The sequence below is a fragment of the Dasypus novemcinctus genome, chromosome 3 (genome assembly GCF_030445035.2).
Source record: "Dasypus novemcinctus isolate mDasNov1 chromosome 3, mDasNov1.1.hap2, whole genome shotgun sequence".
Classification (NCBI taxonomy): domain Eukaryota; kingdom Metazoa; phylum Chordata; class Mammalia; order Cingulata; family Dasypodidae; genus Dasypus; species Dasypus novemcinctus.
Window position 1 is genome coordinate 127,066,991 of NC_080675.1, and position 20,518 is coordinate 127,087,508.

Below are 20,518 nucleotides of genomic sequence, written 5' to 3' on the forward strand. Positions count from 1 at the left end.
ATCCAGTGTATGCTTATATGAGTTAATAGCTATAGGTCCCCTTGGTGAAGGTCCAGGGGAATCATTACCATATTCATTTGACACCATGTTTCAGGGCACTACTTCTTGGAGAACCTGGTCTTTCTTCTAATCAGTGGGTTCTATATTTCAGTATTGACTCAACTCTGGAAACCTGGTAGGAGTTCTTTGTACTGAGGAGATGACCCTTAACTCCCAGATCATCCATCCACAATTTCAATATCTTTGGATGGGTGCCCATCTATCTTGTCTCAATGAACTATGTCCTATAGGCCATCTCCATACCTCCTTCTAGGTCAGGCCCTATAGTTGCCACTCCAACATTGGAGCTTATTATTATAATTATACCTATCTTGCTTCTGATAGCTAAATGTTATCACCTAATATCCTAATTGTTTGGGGGTTCTAACATTCCTATTATTATCAGAGCCTAGTTCTATAACAGCCTTGATTTATAGAAGACAGACACAACTTCATTTTCCAACCATGCCAGTGCCCTTACCATCCCATTGCTTATCTTATTGGTAAAGGTGTGCCACCTGCCCCTTTCTGTGTAATATTCTTGGCTGTGGGGCTTTTGGGCTTTACTCTAGCTCATCTACTTCTCTGAGATTTAAGATCCCTTTCACTACTTTGTCCATAGTATTTCTACTAAGTATGGAACATAACATTTTCCAAGTTTCTAAGAACCATCCTAGCTTTGTGTTAATCCTGTCTTCCATTGTCTTTTCTAGGGTGTTTAATTCTGTGTTATAGGAGAGTACTCCCATAGCAATAAATTCTCCCTTATTTAACTTTATGTATTTCCCATTGATCCTGTACCCTCAGAATTCTGTCTGTAAGTACTCTCCCAGTTCTTACTGGTACACTTTAGTAAGGTCTTGCAGCTTCTTCAACATATAGTCTTTTTCTTCCCTTACCAGACCCAGATTTTCCTCAAATGAATTATGTTGTGACTTTACCCTAGTCATTGTCCTGGACATCCAGGAGAGTATTTGGGAATAGATCTTGATGGACAGTTTTGATGGTTAATTTCACGTGTCAATTTGGCTAAGTTATCATGTTCGGTTGTTTGGACAAGCATTGGCATGCTTGTTACTGTGAGGGTTTTTGTAGATGAGATTTGAATCTAAAATCATTGATTGCATATATAATCAGTTGATTATTGATAAAATCAATGAAGTAGATTGCTCACAGCCTTGTGACTTTAAGACCTCCAACTGATTAGATGACCTCACATGAGCACTGATGAGGGCCTGAGCTAAGGCAGTACTCTGGGAAAAGAAAGGAGATGTGGGAAATGAGAGATATTGTGAAGTTAGGTCCATAAGATTTAGAACTGGTTAGAAGTGTGGGGCAAAAGAGGTGAAGGAATCAAGGGTGAGTCTGGCATTCCCAGCTGTATGACTAGAAGAATGTTGGTTTTGTTAATAAGAACTCTATGACAAATTTAGAGAATATTGTAGTTCATGGTGAATTAGAAAATACTGAATTTGAGATATTACTGGTCATTTGTGCCAAAATGGTCAACAAACAAATAGGAATTGATACTAAGGCTATAAGCTAATTGCATGCAGACTAATTGATTTGATAACTAGGGGAAAGAAGAAAAGTCTGACAAGTCCTTCGAATAGAGGCCAGTAAAAGGATTTCGTTAGGACTTTTTCATTGTAAGCAGATAACTTCTTAAGCTGGCATCTCACCACACCTTAGACACACTTATTATGGCTCCACACAGAATGGAGACACAGAACTGGAAAGCAATCAGAGCGAGGGGATCCATGGGGTCTCTCATTTCTGTATTTCCCCCCCATCTACATTCTTTCTTTTTTTCCTGAAAATATGTTTTCATGTTTTAACTTTTACATGGTTCAAACTTGGTTGCTCAGATCTCAACTTACATCAGGGTCAAGAACAGCCCTTGGTTGTGATGAGAGGAACCAGGTTTCATAAGCCAGAACTACTGGATTCTAGCTCTGTGACCTCAGGCAAGTCACTTAATTTCTTCAAAGCTTATTTTTCTGGGAGATCATGTCTCCTCATCCTTCCTGACCTTTGCTAAGCAATCTAAGCATTCTTAGGATCAAGTGAGAAAATAGGTATGGACAAATTTCAAAAGCAAAGTCGTAAAAATGCAACTGGTGATATTATATCAGAATATCACTGAAATCTCTAGCAAATTTTATTCAAATCTATGTAAAACCAATTTTAGATTGTCCAGCAAGTGGTACTATTATTGATATAATTTATAAGTCAGTATCTTGCTTTTCACCCTGGTCTTAGAAAACCACAGTTAGAAATCAGTCTGAAATTGTTACTAATTACTAAATAATTGTCTTGCTTTTCAGAATATGCTCTTGGCATATTCTATATTAGATAGAATGAATTTATGGACAGATCAAAAGTAATAACACTGAGCAAAGTGAGCTAGCAGCATCTAATAATCTATGAAGAATACTTTGTGAATGGATTTTTATCGAGACACTCTTACTACAGAGCTCTTTAGATTTCAGGAATTAGGTGGATATCTAGTTTAATGTACCAGTTTGCCAGCATTATTCATAATTTCTTGTTATAGATATATTTAGTGTAATTTTAGCATGACATTTTTGACAAATATTTTATTGCACTGACTATTCTTATAGAAATACAGGAAAACTTAAAAAAATTTCAGCCTTATTCTTTCAGAATGTATGGTATTTCTTTCACCTAGGAAGATATTAGAGTTATGTTAAGAACAGGTTAGCAACTCCTTTCGCCTTCCTCCCTACTAACATTTAGGTCAAGGTCTGTTTATGGGTTACAGGTTAGTGAGAGTTCACGACAGGCTTGAATACATTTGCTCATTACTTTTTTTCAATGAAAAGCAGTTGAACAGGTATCCTGAGACATTCCATCAGGGAAAATAGACGCCGAAATGAAGAATTGTATTATGACATATAATATGCTAAAATACATATAATATGGTATAATAAAGGTGTGTATGTACGTCAGAAAAGGTATTTATGATGTTCAGTGAGCCTGTGACACAGATAAAGGAGCGCATTTACTTAGATCTGCACTATCAGGAAAACTTTTGCAGGGAGTATTGTTTAACTTGGCTCAAAAAAATCAAGCTTGCCAAGTAAGGAATTCAAGACAGACTCTCTTCATGAGGTTTGGTTTAAATAAATTTTTGTCAAGGTAAGAGAAAGAAGGAAGGAAGAAAATAGATATCATTGAAAGGAAATAGTATAACCAGCCATGAAATGTGTTCATTTACATTATCACCTTATCTCATGTTCACTCAGGATTACATTATCACATATCTCACAAACATCTTTATGAAATAGATATCATTCCCAGTTTATATGTAAGAAAACTCAAGTTTCCAGTAGCTACAAACCCAGCATCAGAAATGTCAAAATGAAAAAAAAAAAAAGCACTTTTTTTCTAGTTCATGGAAGAACATTCTTAAATCTGTACTGTTAACCACAGTCATCATGTACAACAGGGTTCACTATATTATACAGTCCCAAGTTTTATCCTCTAGCTTTTCTTCTAGTGACATACACAACCCTAAACTTCCCCTTTCAATTAATTTTAATTACATATAAAAGTTAGATATTTATATTCCTCAAAAATATCTAAAATTAGTGTGACTCTTACTACACCTTAAAAAAGATACTGGACAATTCATATTAGTCTAAATAAATTGCTGTGTTACTGTGGGGCTTTCATGGCTGCCCTGCAATGTAGAAAGGAGTTACAGTAGAGAGAGGGTCTACTTAGATAGGAATCTTGTCATTGTTTATTAGCATCAACAACATTTTTTATTTCTTATGATATTCCTGGCACTACTTTAATCATTTCTTATTTAATCCTTCCAGCAACATGAGGAAGTTAGCACTGTTATTTCCATTTGCCTGATGAGGAAACTGGGAAACAAAGCATTTAAGCAATTTGCTTAATCATGACTCAAAGCAGGCAGTCTGGATTGAACCAGGTAATCTGGTTCAAGAGACTCTGCTGAAAACCAATAACTGTTAGTGCCTCCTCAGCAAATGATACTGCTCAACGTAGATTTCAAAAAAACTTTCCACAGTCTCTTTCCATTTTGCCCATCCAAATGCATTTCTGTCTGGACCCCATCATAGGCATTCCTTTCTGGCCGAGGAGGATGCTTTTCCATCTCTGGCTATGGCACAAATGTCTCTGAGGCGCAGCTTCTGCTCAAACAAAACTGCTCTTCCTCCAGATGGAGGAACAATCCAGATGGATTGTTTGAGGCCCAATTCAGATTTCTTGGAGTCTTTATTATTTATTAATTCACAGACTTGTTATTTGTCAATTCATTCATTTGTCCATATATTTATTTATTTGTCTAACAAACAGTATGGGTCTACTGCATATTAAGTAATATGGATATTTAAAGTTAAATAGAACATGGACTCTGCTCTTCAAGAGTTTAGAGCAAGGTTGGAGAGACAGACACATACATAACATATTTCACATATGTAAATATATTATGAAAGTCAACCACTGTAAAGGTACAATTGCAGCAATATGAGAGTATGGAGGAGGAAATGTCGAACTGTTAGGATGTCAAACATTCTGATGCTGGTCAAAGGATATATACATATTCAGGAGAGCAACATGTTGGGTGAGAGGAGGAAGGGAAAGGAATTTGAGGCCAAAGGAACAGCATGGAAAAAAGCATATAGGTGAGGCAAAAATGTGGTAATCAGGAAACCTACTGCTTCATTGTGGCTGCAGCCCAAGATGTGCCTGTGGGAGTGACAGGAAATGAGACTCCCAAGGCAGAAAATGTTTTATGCAGGAGGATTTAGAAATGTTTAAAATATAGTCATTTTAGAGGACAATTTGGCAGATGGGCCAAAGTAGTGTTGGGAATATCACATAGGAATACTATTGTAGCAGTACAGATGAGAAATAATAGAGTTCAGAACTAAGGTACTTCTAGCAGAATGAGGTGACATAGTCATAGGTATGGATGTGGGATGGATCATATGGAATTTAAGATGATTCCTGAGTATATATCTTGGGAAAATGGATAATTATTACTATAATGATTGAGATTGATAATTCAGGAAAATAACTAGGTTTTGGATGGAATTTAGTGTTGGGCTCTCAGGTGGAAATATTTAGCAACTTGGTAGCTGAAATGTGGGCCAGTTCTTCAACAAATATTTACTGAATGCTTATTATGTATGCTGGATTCCGGCTGTGGAAAGTTGGACAAGACATACTTTTCTCCTCCCTTAAAGAAGGCACAGTGTAGTGGGTGGAGACAGAATTGTAATTATAATACGGAAGAGCTCTGATGGCCTATGAACTGGGCAGTAGTACAGCAGAGCAGAGAGAGATATGAGCTTGGGTTAAGTGGTGAGATATTCACAGGACAAATGATACACAATTTTCAGTCAGAGAGGGCTGGATATGAATTGTATTATAGATTGGGAGAACAGAAAAGTTACCACGGTGTGAAAGAGCGCAGAACCCCTAGCAAATAATAAGTCATCCTGTGTGGTTGGAATACAGAGCACATAACTTCATATCTGCAACTGTGCACATGTACCCCTTGGCTATGTGTTCAGTGGGGCAGCACTTCTCCAGATTGGCTTTTTCTGCTCAAAGTTGTTCTAACAATTATTGCCTAAGCAATAGTTCTCAATTAGTAATGCAACTGGTCAGAGGATCTATATATACAACTTTGTGAAAACTTCGGAGACATTCACAAAATTGCTCCCTTCATTTAAACAAAAAGTAGATATTGTTTGGGAGACCAGGATTTTGGACTGAGTGACTGGCAGAGTAGGCTGTTATATCAAAGTTGGTTTTAAAATAGTTTTTCTACTCTACTACTACTTAACTTTCAGAGGAAGCTTTTTCTCCATGAGGAGAGGTTGCAGAGGAGCACAAGAAATACTTTTGGAATTTAACTCAGGAGTCAATTTCTTTACATTTTTCTTAGTAGAAAACAGATTTGGTTTGTAACTGTGAATACCAAATTGTTTCAGAGAAGAGAAGTTATACTCTGGCAGCTTATGAAACTCCGTGAGACACTGGCTTCTTTAGAGGCACTCTCTTTTTCTCCTCCATCTCCTCACCTCTCTCTCTCATTGACACCCCCCTGTCTGTGAAGCTTGGCTCCCAGCCAGAGGATGTGTTCTGTAGGTCCCTGCCAAGCCTGGATAAAGTAAATTTGGCAGATATCCAAGTAGAGGGGGTTGACAGAGTCTGCAGGCTCCTGAAATAATATTCAGTTTATGATGTATTCCTTAATGAATTAGATTATATCCCCAAATGTATAGTCCAATGTGAACAAAGGATTTTAGCAATATCTGTTATCCTATGATGAATTTCAGTGGTAAAAAGAGTAATTCGATTCATCAAAAGTTTATTTGAATAGCCACTATTTATAAGGCACAGTGCTAGCAAATCGATAAAATTAAATGTAAACTTTTCACTTCTTCACATCATTCCAGAAACTAGCCATCATAAAGATTATTAAGTTGTGTGGTCATTTGCATTATAAAATACCAAATCATTGCATGGACTATGTTCAACCTTTTTTTTTTTAAGGTACCAGGGATGGGGATTTAGTTGATTAGACTGGCTCTGCTCTCTCAAGCCATAGCCCTTTTAAAAGTTGGATGAATTATCCACAGTTTAAAATGAATTTGATATAACACCAATATAACCTTCAATTTTTTTCAACCCACGGTATTCCATTGACAAATTTGAGGGCTAAATAAAATCTATTTTCTCTTGGTATTTACTTCATCATTTGAAATATTTATTTACTTGGTTTACTTTAATAGTTATTTGAGAAATTCCTAATCATTGAATAACTAAAAAAGTAAAAAGTTATTGAATAAGAAAGGATCTTACATACATGAATAATATCAGTTTGGAGAACTTTAAATATCTGGGAGGAAATACACTTAAATTTATACCCTTAAGATTATGTAAGGAAATACAATTTTAGAAAAGGAAAAAAAGTAAAAATCATTTTGTTATGCATTTAGCACTGGTGTTTAAATTTGCGTGTCATTTCACTCAACCATTTCTACATAATAATTAGGTTTTATTACTATTTCAACTATGTCATAAATTTAAGGAAAAAAAAACCATTGTGATTTAGACAGTTACTGGTACTGATTTGGCTTAGTTAGTTGTTCTAAAAGCAACTAGATTCCAACTCCTAGTTATTTTACAAGGAACTTTTAAAGTAAAACTTTAAAAGTAAAAGGATTTTCCTGCCCCCACCACAATTTTTCCCACGTTGGGTACTTTTGGAAAATGTTGGCAATAGGATAAACCTAGAATTGAATTCTGATATTCATTTTAACATTCCTTTCCTTTTAGACACTAGATGAAGTTACATGGAAATGAGAGAGATTCACCAAACCCCTCCACTGGGAGAGAATGTCTTTCATCAATGGAGCTTTGCTGGTTTTCACGAGACACTGACATTGTGGCAAAGCCACGGCTGCTATTCATGCTGTTTTCACTGATTCACAGAACATCTGACCAGTGATGCTTGCCTTGAATTTACAGATTTTCAACCTGATACATTGTTTACTTCTTTGGGACAGAAAAACTTGCACTGATTGCCCTCCATGGTGGCCAACCTTTTCAAGAGCCTGATTTTACCTTACATCCATAAGCTTTGCAAAGGAATGTTTACAAAGAAACTGGGAAATACAACCCCCAAAAAAGAGAATCGTCAGCAGAAAAAAGACCAGGACGTTCCTGCTGCTGTCCAGAACAAAACTCCCAAATTTTCTAATACCTTAAAAAGCACTGTCAAAAGGATTGCAAAGTGTTCATCTGCTCGCAACTTATCCACTGAAGAAGACGAGGCCAGTAGAGAATTTTCCCTCTCACCAACATTCAGTTACCGAGTAGCTATTGCCAATGGCCTACAAAAGAATATTAATGTAGCCAGCAGTGATAATGAGGATCTGCTTCAAGAGCTGTCTTCAGTTGAGAGCTCCTACTCAGAATCATTAAATGAACTAAGGAGTAGTGCAGAAAACCAGGCACGATCAACACACACAATGCCAGTTCGACGCAACAGAAAGAGTTCAAGCAGCCTGGCACCCTCGGAGGGCAGCTCTGATGGTGAGCGCACTTTACATAGTTTGAAACTGGGCGCTTTACGCAAATTGAGAAAATGGAAAAAGAGTCAGGAGTGTGTCTCCTCAGACTCAGAGTTGAGCACGGTGAAGAAAACCTGGGGAATAAGAAGCAAGTCTTTGGACAGAACTGCACGAAACCCAAAGGCAAATGCCCTCGAGCCCGGATTTAGTTCCTCTGGCTGCATTAGCCAAACACATGATGTCATGGAAATGATCTTTAAGGAACTTCAGGGAATCAGTCAGATTGAAACAGAACTTTCCGAACTACGAGGCCATGTCAATGCTCTCAAGCACTCCATCGATGAGATCTCCAGCAGTGTGGAGGTTGTACAAAGTGAAATTGAACAACTACGCACAGGGTTCGTGCAGTCCCGGAGGGAAACCAGGGACATCCATGATTATATTAAACACTTAGGTCATTTGGGTAGCAAGGCAAGCCTGAGATTTTTAAATGTGCCTGAAGAAAGACTTGAATATGTTGAAAGCATTGTGTATCAAATTCTGATTGATAAAATGGGGTTTTCAGATGCACCAAATACTGTTAAAATTGAATTTGCTCAAAGGATAGGACAGCAAAGGGACTGTCCAAATGCAAAGCCTCGACCCATACTTGTGTATTTTGAAACCCCTCAGCAAAGGGATTTTGTTTTAAAAAAATCATACAAACTCAAAGGAACAGGCATTGGAATCTCAACAGATATTCTTACTCATGACATCAGAGAAAGAAAAGAGAGAGGCATACCAACCTCCCAGACATACGAGAGCATGGATATAAAAGTGTCTACTCCAGAACCCAAAATCAAGAAGAACAATTGGCAGTCACCTGATGACAGTGATGGAGACCTGGAATCTGACCTCAATAAAAACAGTTATGCAGCACTTTCCAAGTCAGAGTTTCAAACAAAAGGAAGTACTTCCAAGTCAAGCTCGAAGTCTCACAATGCTAGATCCAAGAATAAAACTGCTAATAGCAGCAGAATGTCAAATAAATCAGATGATGATAAAATTTCCTCACAGCTACCTGAATCAGATAACCTGGAAAAGCATACCACAATCCCTTATGTGGATGCAGTGCCCCTCTGGCATTCACAGAGTGATTTTTTCACTACTAAACTTAGTCGTTCTGAATCAGATTTTTCCAAATTGTGTCAGTCTTACTCAGAAGATTTTTCAGAAAATCAGTTTTTCACTAGAACTAATGGAAGCTCTCTTCTATCATCTTCGGACCGGGAACTTTGGCAGAGGAAACAGGAAGTCATGCCTACCTCTTATGAAAGTACCCAGGACCAGTGTTTGAATGGGGGTATTCAGGATGTCCAAAGGCAGAGTGAAATTGTGAACACAGAAACTGTGGATAGTGGAATGAGTAATGGCATAGTGTGTGCATCTGGAGACCCAAGTCATTACAGTGATTCTCAGCTCTCTTTACATGAGGATCTTTCTCCATGGAAGGAATGGAATCAAGAACAAGCAGCTGATTTAGGCTTGGATTCATCTACTCAGGAAGCTTTTGACTATGACACCAATAGTCTATCTGATCAACAGCTGGATGTTTCCAATAAAGACCTAGAAGACTTTGGAAAGTACCAAAGTGACCTTCAAGATGACTCTGAAAGTTATGATTTAACCCAAGATGACAACTCATCACCATGCCCTGGATTGGATAATGAAACACAAGGCCAGTGGGTTGGCCAATATGATGCTAATCAGGAAGGTATTTCTAATGAGTTGCACCAAAATAAAAACCAGTTGTCTATGATATATCAAAGTCAAAGTGAACTGCAAAGTGATGATTCAGAGGATGCCCCACCCAAATCTTGGCATAGTCGATTAAGTATTGATCTTTCTGATAAGACTTTTAGCTTCCCCAAATTTGGATCAACATTACAGAGGGCTAAATCAGCCTTGGAAGTTGTATGGAACAAAAGCACACAGAGTCTCAGTGGGTATGAGGACAGTGGCTCCTCCTTAATGGGGAGGTTTCGGACATTATCCCAATCAACTGCAAATGAATCGAGTACTACCCTTGACTCTGATGTCTATGCAGAACCCTGTTACTACAAAGCAGAGGATGAAGAGGATTATAGTGAACCAGTGGCTGATGATGAAACAGATTATGTTGAAGTGATGGAACAAGTCCTTGCTAAACTAGAAAACAGGACTAGTATTACTGAGATAGATGAGCAAATGCAAGAATATGACCACACTTCATATGAGACTCCATATGAAACCCCACAAGATGAGGGTTATGATGGTCAGGCAGATGATGTGGTTGGTGAAGGGGGATTGGAGCCCTCAAATGTAACATCAGTTGTAATGGAAATAGGAGAAGATGAAAACCAAAACATTCCTGAACAATCAGTAGAAATCACAAAGCCAAAGAGAATCTGTCCCTCTTTCAAAGAAGCAGCTTTAAAAGCCTATAAGAAGCAAATGGCAGAGTTGGAAGAAAAGATCCTGGCTGGAGGTACTCATATTTAAATATTACATTATGAGCTAACTCTTTACCATTGGTTGGTGATTCTTTAGCGCAAGCTCTGTATATACTAATGAGAGAAAGGGCTTACTTGCAATGATTTTTTTTTATTTTTCTGAGAAGAATTTTATTTCCCCAGACAGTTCCCCCAACATGTTGTGCTTAATGATTTAAAATCAAAGATTATTTAATGTGGGTCACTTAAAAATGAGCCTAAACTTCTACACAGTTCACCTATATTGTGGATCAAGATTTCTTTGCTAGTGTTAGGCACAAAACCAATGTTAGATTAACCAACAACCCTGTGGCATAAAAATAGTTATCAGAAAAATTGGTGACTGAAATCAAAGAGCTGCCTCTCAAGCCAGCATCCTAGGGTCTGCTCCTTGGTTCCATTAGGTCTTCAGGAATGAGGAGAAAGGTATAGTTAATCTTTAAAAAATTGGAAAGATAGACTCTTAGACTTTCCATTCTTTTCATTAAATCCATAATTTGGGACCTACCAGTACGAGGACCTGGGTCTATACAGCCAACCTTAGCCACTCCTATGGAGGGCCATAGGCTGTGCTACCACTTGATGCAGCTGAGAAAACAGTGGAAACAAGAGCCCAGGCCATGGCTTCTCATGACCTGTATTTCAACCTCCCTAAACAGAAAAGTCTCTTACGGAGGAGGAGTCAGTTAGGGGTCAGAGTCAAGAAGTTTCCTTCTAAAGAGCATACTAGAAGTTCCTACTCCTTTATGGAAATGAGTACCTTAGCTAACAATTTTACTTGATTTCCTGTAGAAACAATTTTAAATTTTACACTTTTGAAAAGTAGCTGTGAATGAATTTAAGAGTTTTTGACTTTTCATTTCTGAACTAAACTTGATCTGCCCCTCTCCCAGTCTCTATCATATACTTTATTTGCATGCTTATTGCTTTATAGTTTGTAAATAGTTTGTTATAATCTCAGTTTTAATTAATTACATATTGCTAATATTTGCCATAATTGTGGCATTTTAATATTTTATTCAAATATTTACTCCACTTAATCTTTCTTAAAAGTATATATTTACTTGAGCAAGAGTTACTTACTATTATGAAATTATGTAATATCTGCAGACAGCAGCTGATTGCAGCTTCTTTGTCTTGACCAAAGCTGATTAGACATTCTTCCAAACTGATCATTTTCTACTTAATAGGGAGAGATTATGGAATAATCATTATTGTTAAACTGTTTCAGGCTTTAAGACAATTGAAAAAACAATTAGTGTTCTCCGCTTTAAAAATATGTCTATATAAAACAACATGTAATTCATTTAAAGAAAAGCATAAGTCAAGATATTGGGTGCATTGGCCATTTTATTTATTTCTTGTGGGAGAGAATGGAAGTTCTTGAATATATTTACAACTTAAAAGTGCAAAACTGACAAAATAAGTTCATATTGGAATAATTTATATCTCATTTCAGAGTAGTTTTTGGTAGTTAGATATCCTTGTTATTGAAACTCATTTGATAATTTCTTGGGATACAGACCAGCAATTTGATATTTCACTTTATCTGCTGTTGGTTCAGAGAAGTCTATTCAAAAGTAAATTCAGACTAAGCATTGCATGTATGTGTGTAGGTTGTATGTGTATCTATTGCAATATAATAGGTGAATGTTTAAGTGCCAGTTGGGAAAAGTATCTGTTTGAAATGTTAGGTAGTATCTTAAACAGAGATTAGGCCATAAATTTCAGGAAAAAAAATGGCTGTTCATCAACTTGTTAAAAATTCCAAATTAGCAAAGGATACTGTTATTGTTAATAATCCTTCAAATAGCTAACAAACCTAGTCAGCTAATGACACTTAGTTGTTACTCATTTGCCACCAACTTAATAATTCTCAAATGGGTACAACAATCTCATGCCATATAACTGACATACTAGGGCTGGCAACAGGGAACTCAAACCCCTCTACCATCTTGGAGCTTGGATTCTTATGCTGCCAGCCAGCTTCCAGTGCAATCTGTTGGATAACCTCTATCCCAGAGGAAATCAGCACACATGTCTTTAAGATGCTCTCTTGTTGCTGAAAGGCACCAGATTGACTACCCAGGAGCCTGCACTAGCCTAGTTTCAAAAGGCCATCGCTCTTCCCCTTGGCAGCAACCAGGCAGTTTTTCCCATCCTGTGCCACCAATATGCCTCATAAGGAAGGGCAGCCAAAGAAAGGCATTTTCCAGACCCCTTCCCTGCCAGGGCACCCTAATGAGGTGCCAATTGTCATGATACTTTTTGTGCCTGGGGCCATCTGCTTACTAGGCTTTGGGTATATGCCAACAGATTTTTCTCTCCCTGGCTACCATTAGGTAGCAGTGTTTTCTTGCCTCCATTATTAACCTGGCCAGATTCGACTGTAGAGCTCTTGCTGTAAAACGTCATAGGATGCTTCTCCCCTGACATACCTTCATGGAGTCATAGTCTTATAAATTTCAATTATTTATTTCAACTCTTATCTTCAGGGTTCTGGTGGGAATGAATTTTTAAAACTTTGATGTTACTGTGGTAGATATTGTGATGATAGTGTTTCTGAGAAATTACACCTTGAGTAGCATGCCAATAGGGAAAGAGATATGAGTGTGTGCAGCCAGGAACCACCCCATTAGGTCTAGTTCTTCCCTCAATCCTGGGCCCTGATGAGTGACACTTTTTATGTAGCTGGCCTGAGCCCTACACCATGGTGGTGACTATGACACCCCATCTCCAGCCCTGTACCACCCTTCAACTGGAATTTATTATTGTCTCCTCCAAACGCCCATCCATATGCCTCTTATGGAACTTACTACTGGCTTTCACCTTACATAATACCTCTTTATATTAATCTCTCATTTTCTCTTCTGAACTTTAATCTACTGGTGAGATGTCTTGTCTTCTTCATTGTTTCATTTGCCCTGGTACTAGACCAGTGCATGATGCAGATATGACACTGACAATATTTGTTGGATGACTACCTGATCACAAGAGCAGGATACTAAGTAAAAAGCATAAGCTTTGGAGTCAAATCCAAACTATGCCCTTTAATTGATGAGATACTGACTCTCTTTCCTAGGAGCTCAGAAGCATGGCTAAAATTGAAAGCTTACGTGTATTGAGAACTTCTGTCTATATACTAGGCCCTTTCCAGGCAGTTAACATGTTTCCATTTTTTTATTTTGTATACAACCTCTATCAATATTCCATTTTATGCATGAGGAAACAAAAGGTTGAAAAGTCATGTAACTTAATGTCACACAGCTAATGAGTGGTGGATCCAGAATTAAATGGGTGACTAGTGATTTTGAGCTGCCATATGATTACTCATTTCAAAAGTCATTTCTTTCTTATTTAACTGTGAGAAAAAGACTAAGGATGGAGAACAGAGTCAGGCCATTGGGTTTATTCTAAGAAAGACGTTTGGTTTTCTGACACACTGGAGGTTTTGATGTGGAATAGTTCATTCTAAGTTTTTCTACTTCAAATCCTCCTATCAATTTATAAATCAAGACTTGAAGGGCCCCATAAATACTGTTCTTTAATGACTGCTTGAAGGATGACGTATTTGAAGTAAGAGGACACTTAACCTGGAATTAGAGCTAAAAATCAGTTTGAAGTAAATTTTTCTAGTATAGGAAGAAAAATCTTGTTTTGTTTAGAAAGGCCATTCCCAGGGTGTCTGTAGATCCTGAAAGAGACTGTTACATCATTATTAAGTATGATTATGACTAAGATGTTTTATCATTGTATGCATTATTGTTTTCTGAATGATTATAGAATTTTGTAGGAATGTTTTGGCTCCCAAATAAAGATGTGAAATTGAAAGTATAAAAATTTTCCTCAGGTTGATAATTTGTTATTTTAGTCAGTGGTTCTCAAATGGGCGAGTTGTTGGAATCATCCAGGGAACTTTTTGTAGTAGTTGTTGATGTTCCTGGGGTGTTGTTAAAAAGTTACAGAATATTAGGATCCTACAACTGAAAATTTTGATAGGGTGGGCATGTATTGGAGCCCAGAATATGTATCTAAAACTTGTTATTGTTGCATTACACAACCACACTCACACATACATATCAAAACATAAGAAAATAAAACCCTGAAAATTCTAAAATGAAAAGTAAAATAGACAGCTCTTTCAATTCTTCAGAGGAAGGTAATCAGTTCCAAACACTACATAGGGATAAAAACATGTATACCTTTTATCTTTTTCTTTCTTTATGTTTAAACATAAATGGCCCTATAATATCATATATTCTTATTGTTCTGCCTCTTTTCTTACATGAAATATATATTAAAAGTATCTTTTCATATTAGCATCTACTGCATTCTCTTTTTGTAATAACTTTTTAAAGATAAGTTTTAGATTTACATTTACAGAAAAATTACATCAAAGTATAGGGTATTACCATATAACCCTGAATACCTCCCCCCTCCACAGTTTCCCCTATTTTTAACATCTTACATTAATGTGGTACACTAATTGTTACAATTGATGGACCGGTATTAAAGCATCGCTACTAACCAAAATCTAGAGTTTACGTTATGATTTACACCCTGTTCTGTACAGTTTTATAGGCTTTGACAAATGTATAATGTCACGTGTTCATCATTGCCTCATACAGAACCATTTTGCTGCCCTAAATATGCCTTGTGTTCTACCTATTCATCCTTCCCCCTCCCTTCTGAATCCCTGGCAACCACTATCTTTATATCAATGTTACGAGTTCCTCCATTAACACAAGATGATAACTACACTAACAATAAGTCTACCTTGGTACATGTTATGTTTGTTCATTCCTTAGTCTTGAGGGATTTGGGATGATGTCTGCTCTGACTGCTTCAGGCTCAGAGGGGACTTAGATATTATGGTGCAGATGGAAGAATTGTTTTGCTTGCTGTTGGAGACACTCCTTGTTTTCTGGAATGGGACTTACCCATCATCATTGTTTTCTTGGTTGTCCATGGCAAGCCCGGAAGAACTGGAGAGTAGGAGTTGGCCACAACACTGCTGGGATTCAAGGCTCAATTGGCATCTAAGCAATCCAAAGATTTAAGTCTCTGGGAAATATAGTTAATGGGTATATTGAAAATTATAAGTTTCAAATGAAAGGAGTAGAAGGATCACAAGTAGGGGAATTATTTTAAATAAGTATAACTATGTTGTACTGGGGAATTAGTTTATAATATATTCCCAAATACCCCCCGCTGAAGGGGTGTTGATTTCATGAGACCCTGTCCAGAAGTGCCCTAGAGCCCTCAGGAGCACTCTTGTTTGAGGCTTTGTTTACTGTGGCACTTAGCAAGGATTGTGACTAAGAATACCATAGTAAGACCTATGGAGTAGCTAACAAAACACTAAACTTCCATCCTGGAGAAGCCCTGCTACTTTCTCAAATAAAATGGCAAACGTCTCTGGAATGTATAAGGTGTGCCTAAGAAAAGAAATCTGGCCTGTATGCCAAATCCTCGATCTTAATGCCTGTACTGCATTCTTTTTAATGACAAAAGATTTCTACTATATAGTTCTTCTGTAGTTTATTTAATTAGGTCCCTATTAATTGGCTTTTAAATTCCTCACAAACAATGTAAAGCCATCATCTATCTTTGGGCAAAAGAGATAATTTGTATATAGGATAAATTCCTAGATGTGGGTTAAAGGATTTATTCTAGCTTTGGGGAGTTAGGAACTCATGAATCCTAGGTCAGCTCCAACTACTTCATTCTCAAAGCAGCTATCTTAGTTATAAATTTACATTTAGAGATATGACGATTTGATTATTGTAGATCTCTTTCACTATACTAGATTGAAATGTTAGTGAATGATCTTTTTTCTTTCCACTGCCAGTACCTGGCCCAGTGTGTGGCATGTAGTAAATTCTCAATAAATATTTGTTCAGCAGAAATGCTAGCATCCTCTCTAAGTTGCTGGCATATTTCCATTTCAGGTAGAGACTTCTTGGAATTCAGATAAACTTTCTTCTCTTTTTTTTTAACCAAAAGGAAATTTCTTGTATATATATATATATATATATATTTCCTTTTGGAAATTTATATATATATATATATAACACAGTTATATATATATATATATAATAACACAGTACAATAACTCTTATTTGGTTTTAACTAGGAGATGCATAATTGAGAGTAAAAATATGACTTTCATCCCTGTAGCACAGTTAATCACATCTTTGAGAAGATTAGCTACTCTTTCTATGTTGATGTAACCTTGACATCTCCAAAAACTTAGTAGCATTTACTTAAATTCCAGGCTTAATGTTTAAGAAGAATAAACATTTCAACTAAGTCTTTGTCCTTGTTGTCCTAAATCTATGGAAATGTGCTTCTCAAACTTTAGAATGCATCTGAGCCTCACCTGCAGAGTCTAGACTGGGAGGGATGGGGCCTGCCAAATTAACATGCCCCCTTGGAGGTTCTCATGCAGGTGATCATAAGATCACACACAGTTTAAGAGCACTGCTAAAACATTGATGGCACATAATATACCTGCCCACATAGCATTGTTTAATTTCCTCTTCTTTTTTGTTTCTTAATTGGAAGGGAAAGAATCAGTCTCGAGAAAGCATGTTAATAATTTTCATGGCTTAGAAACAAAGAACAATTTGCCAGTTTTCCAGAGAGGTATATTATACTTTAAAAATGCTTCGTGTGTGTATTTATGTATATATATAGAAAACACAGAGAAGCAATAGATGTATCTTAAAAGGTATATGTAAATTGAAAACTAAGAAATCACCTATTACAAAAGCCCTAGTATTGGAGGAACCACTGTGGATAATTTTGACTACACATAAATCCCCATCATCTCACTTTTATCTGTTTTTGTGAGTTTAACATATATATTGAGTACCTGCCTATTAAATTTGGTCCTAGATGTTTTAAGTACATATTTAATCCTCACCTTAACCTTGGTATTAGCACCATTTTTCAAATGAGATGACCAAATCTCAGAAAGGTAAAACAAGGACTAAGGTAATAAAGCTAGAAGTGTATTTATAGAGTCTAATGAAATCTAAAGTCTGATTCTCTTTCCATGACATAACTTTTCCTTTGTGGGAAGTCTTGTCATAAAAGGACACAGCTTTTGGTTTCAGCATACATGTAAACTGTGCTCTCAAATTTAGTCAGTTGTGTTAGCAACTATAGGAAATATTGATCTCTGTTAACATAAAATGAAGAACAACAGTTTGGACTAAGATGTAGTATTATATTTTTATGAAGTTTAACAAATTTCAGAGGTTGACACTTGTCATGTTAAAATACTTTATTATGGGTGAAGAAGTGCCAGTAACAGTAGTTTTTGAGGAGTATGAAAATATTTACAGAATGTAGGGAAGAAATTTATGAGGATGCACAAGGATGAGCCATGAACAGGAACAATCACTATGTTGTAGGTTCAAACATTAAGTTTATTCAAAATTATATATGGCTACCAAACTATATACCTGAAACACTTGTTTTATAGGGAAACTAAAAATATCCACTGGCAATGAAAGATGGTGGTTTCCAGTTGCCTTGGGAATATTGCTTTAAAGCCTGCAGTGGAAATTTCCAAATCCCTGAGATTCAAGAATGGTGTTATGTAAAAATCTCAAATGAGTAGGTTTTACATTTGTTTTTGCTAATGTCATTGTTCTTATTCTTCCTGCAAGGTCAGAGAGGCATATTCTATAGAAATTATGAATAATTTGTGTGGAATAAAATAAAACTCTTACCTTTGACATAAGACACAGAAATGCATAGCATAATCAATTATTATAGAACAGGTTAGAATGGAAGGTTCTAGGACCTGGAGTAGGCACACCCACTGTGTGATTCAGGCTCTGGGCTAAAACTCAGGAGCATGTGAGGAGAGGAAGCCCAGTGCAGCCAAGAAATATGCCACCAGGGGAGAATGACTTCACACAACAGGTGACCACTAAGGCATCTGGGAGTCTGTATCTGATAACTGTAAGTATCACTTGGGCAGGTAGAGAACAGTAATAGACATCCTGGAATTGAGATGATCAGGGACCTGAGATGGACATGGAGTTACTTCCAGGAAGCCTGTTTGATGATAGTAGAGCCTTGGCTACCTGCCTAGGGATTAGGAAAAGCTTTCAAAACCCCAGAATGGGAACGGTTGAGAGAGATGCAGATCCCAGTAGGGATTAGGGTTCTAGAAAGTTCATCAAGAGAGTGGCATAGATACTTAAATAGGTACTTAAATTGAATCTCTGAAACAGGTAAAAGTTTGACTGTTTGCACTAGGAACTAAGGACTGAGCCAGGTGTGCAAACAAGATAGCTTGATGCTCAGTGTCAGAGAGTTGGGATATCCTGACCTCGAATTGAACAGTTTCCAGCACTAAGGATATTAGCTTAGGTTGCCTCTAGAGGCTACAAAATGTAACAGAACTAAATGCAAGAATTAGATTCTTGACCATGGCTTAGTTCAACCAGTGATGTGCTTCTGTTTTAAAAAAAGAAAGTATCCTGTAGAATATTATCATCCCTTTCATTGATCAAACTTGGCTCATGTTGACTCTCAGTTACTTCCAAAAATAAAAGAAACCCTCAAAGGATAAAAATTTACTACCTTGGGAGAATCAAATTACTGTGAGGACTTGGTAGGCAATCCGAGAGAGTACCAAAGATATTCTGAGCAATGTCACTTTATTTAAGGGAATCTATCTCTCCCCACTCCTTCCAACCATCTTCACTTTCTCCTACTTATCCCTCACTTCTTCCTCAATTTAATCATTCTGACCTCTTTGAAAAGGTTAGTCCTTATTTTGTAGTATGTAAACTGATGTTTGTGAGGGTTTTTTCAGTAACATTGACATATATACAAAATTGCATAGGTTTTCCTATGAACCCTGTAAGAAAAGTAGCTTAATATTGGCTAATATTTATTGAGTACTTTACTATGTATCAGGCACTTGTATAAATATTTTACATTATATTGAGTCATATGATCCTTACAACAACTCTATAAGGTAGATACTATTACTATCTCCGTTTTATGGATGAGGAAGAGAGACACTATAATTTACAAAAGGAGAAGTCAGGGCAGCTAAGAAGTGGCAGAGCCATGGCTTGAACTCAGGCATTCTTCTTCTAGATTCTGCTCACTTAATCACTGTTCTATGAAGCCTGGTGTAGGACTTCAGAAATTAAGGATTTGTATTCAACTTTATAAGATGGAGAAACTGAGGTGATTTACCCTACCACACTAATCCGTCATGTAAGCTTCAATGACAAGCTATTCTCTAAAATCATAAGCTAGCACTCAAGCCATCAGACCATTCTTCCATTGTTCATGATATTATTATAGCTACATGATTTGTCCAGGGATCATTTCTGTGTAACTTGTGAAAAAAAGAAATTGTTAACTGCATGTGATAGTGGCAACAAGAAATGCCAGGTTGAATATGATCTTCTTATTTCCCAGAGATATAGGTTAAGCTTCTGCTTTTCTTAATGCCTTTTCTGATGCTTAGCAGTGTCTTGTGGAAAGCCCATTTTTATTTTCTATTTCTCTTCTTCAGTGACTACAGGTGAAAGGACATACACACAGTCTTGTGCATATAGAAAATTCTTAACGTAATGGTTTTTACTGCCTGAGGAAAACCAATAGGAAATTCTCAAGATCATCAAAATTCTCTTTGAATTTTCTAAAACACAAAAAATTATAATATACTAAAAAGTTAGCTATAACATGTACTGAATCTTCATATCAGTGAAATAGATTATAGCCAATGATTAAGGTCCTCGGGTCTCTGTTCTTTCAAGTTAATTAGTAATAGTTACATAGATTGTAAAACTAGCATGGATTGAACTGAACCTAGGACTTCTGATTCCTAATCTGATATTT

The 20,518-nt window shown here is 36.8% G+C and overlaps 1 protein-coding gene across 1 annotated transcript in view; it reads left to right on the forward strand.

Annotated features, from left to right (window-relative positions):
* The window catches only part of UNC13C (unc-13 homolog C), a 738,074-nt gene that overhangs the window by 15,876 nt on the left and 701,680 nt on the right, over window positions 1-20,518 (forward strand). The window contains exon 2 of the mRNA XM_058294229.1: window positions 7,390-10,632. Coding sequence (XP_058150212.1) covers window positions 7,644-10,632 — 2,989 coding nt within the window. The 5' untranslated portion in view covers window positions 7,390-7,643. The remainder of the gene's footprint in view (window positions 1-7,389; window positions 10,633-20,518) is intronic.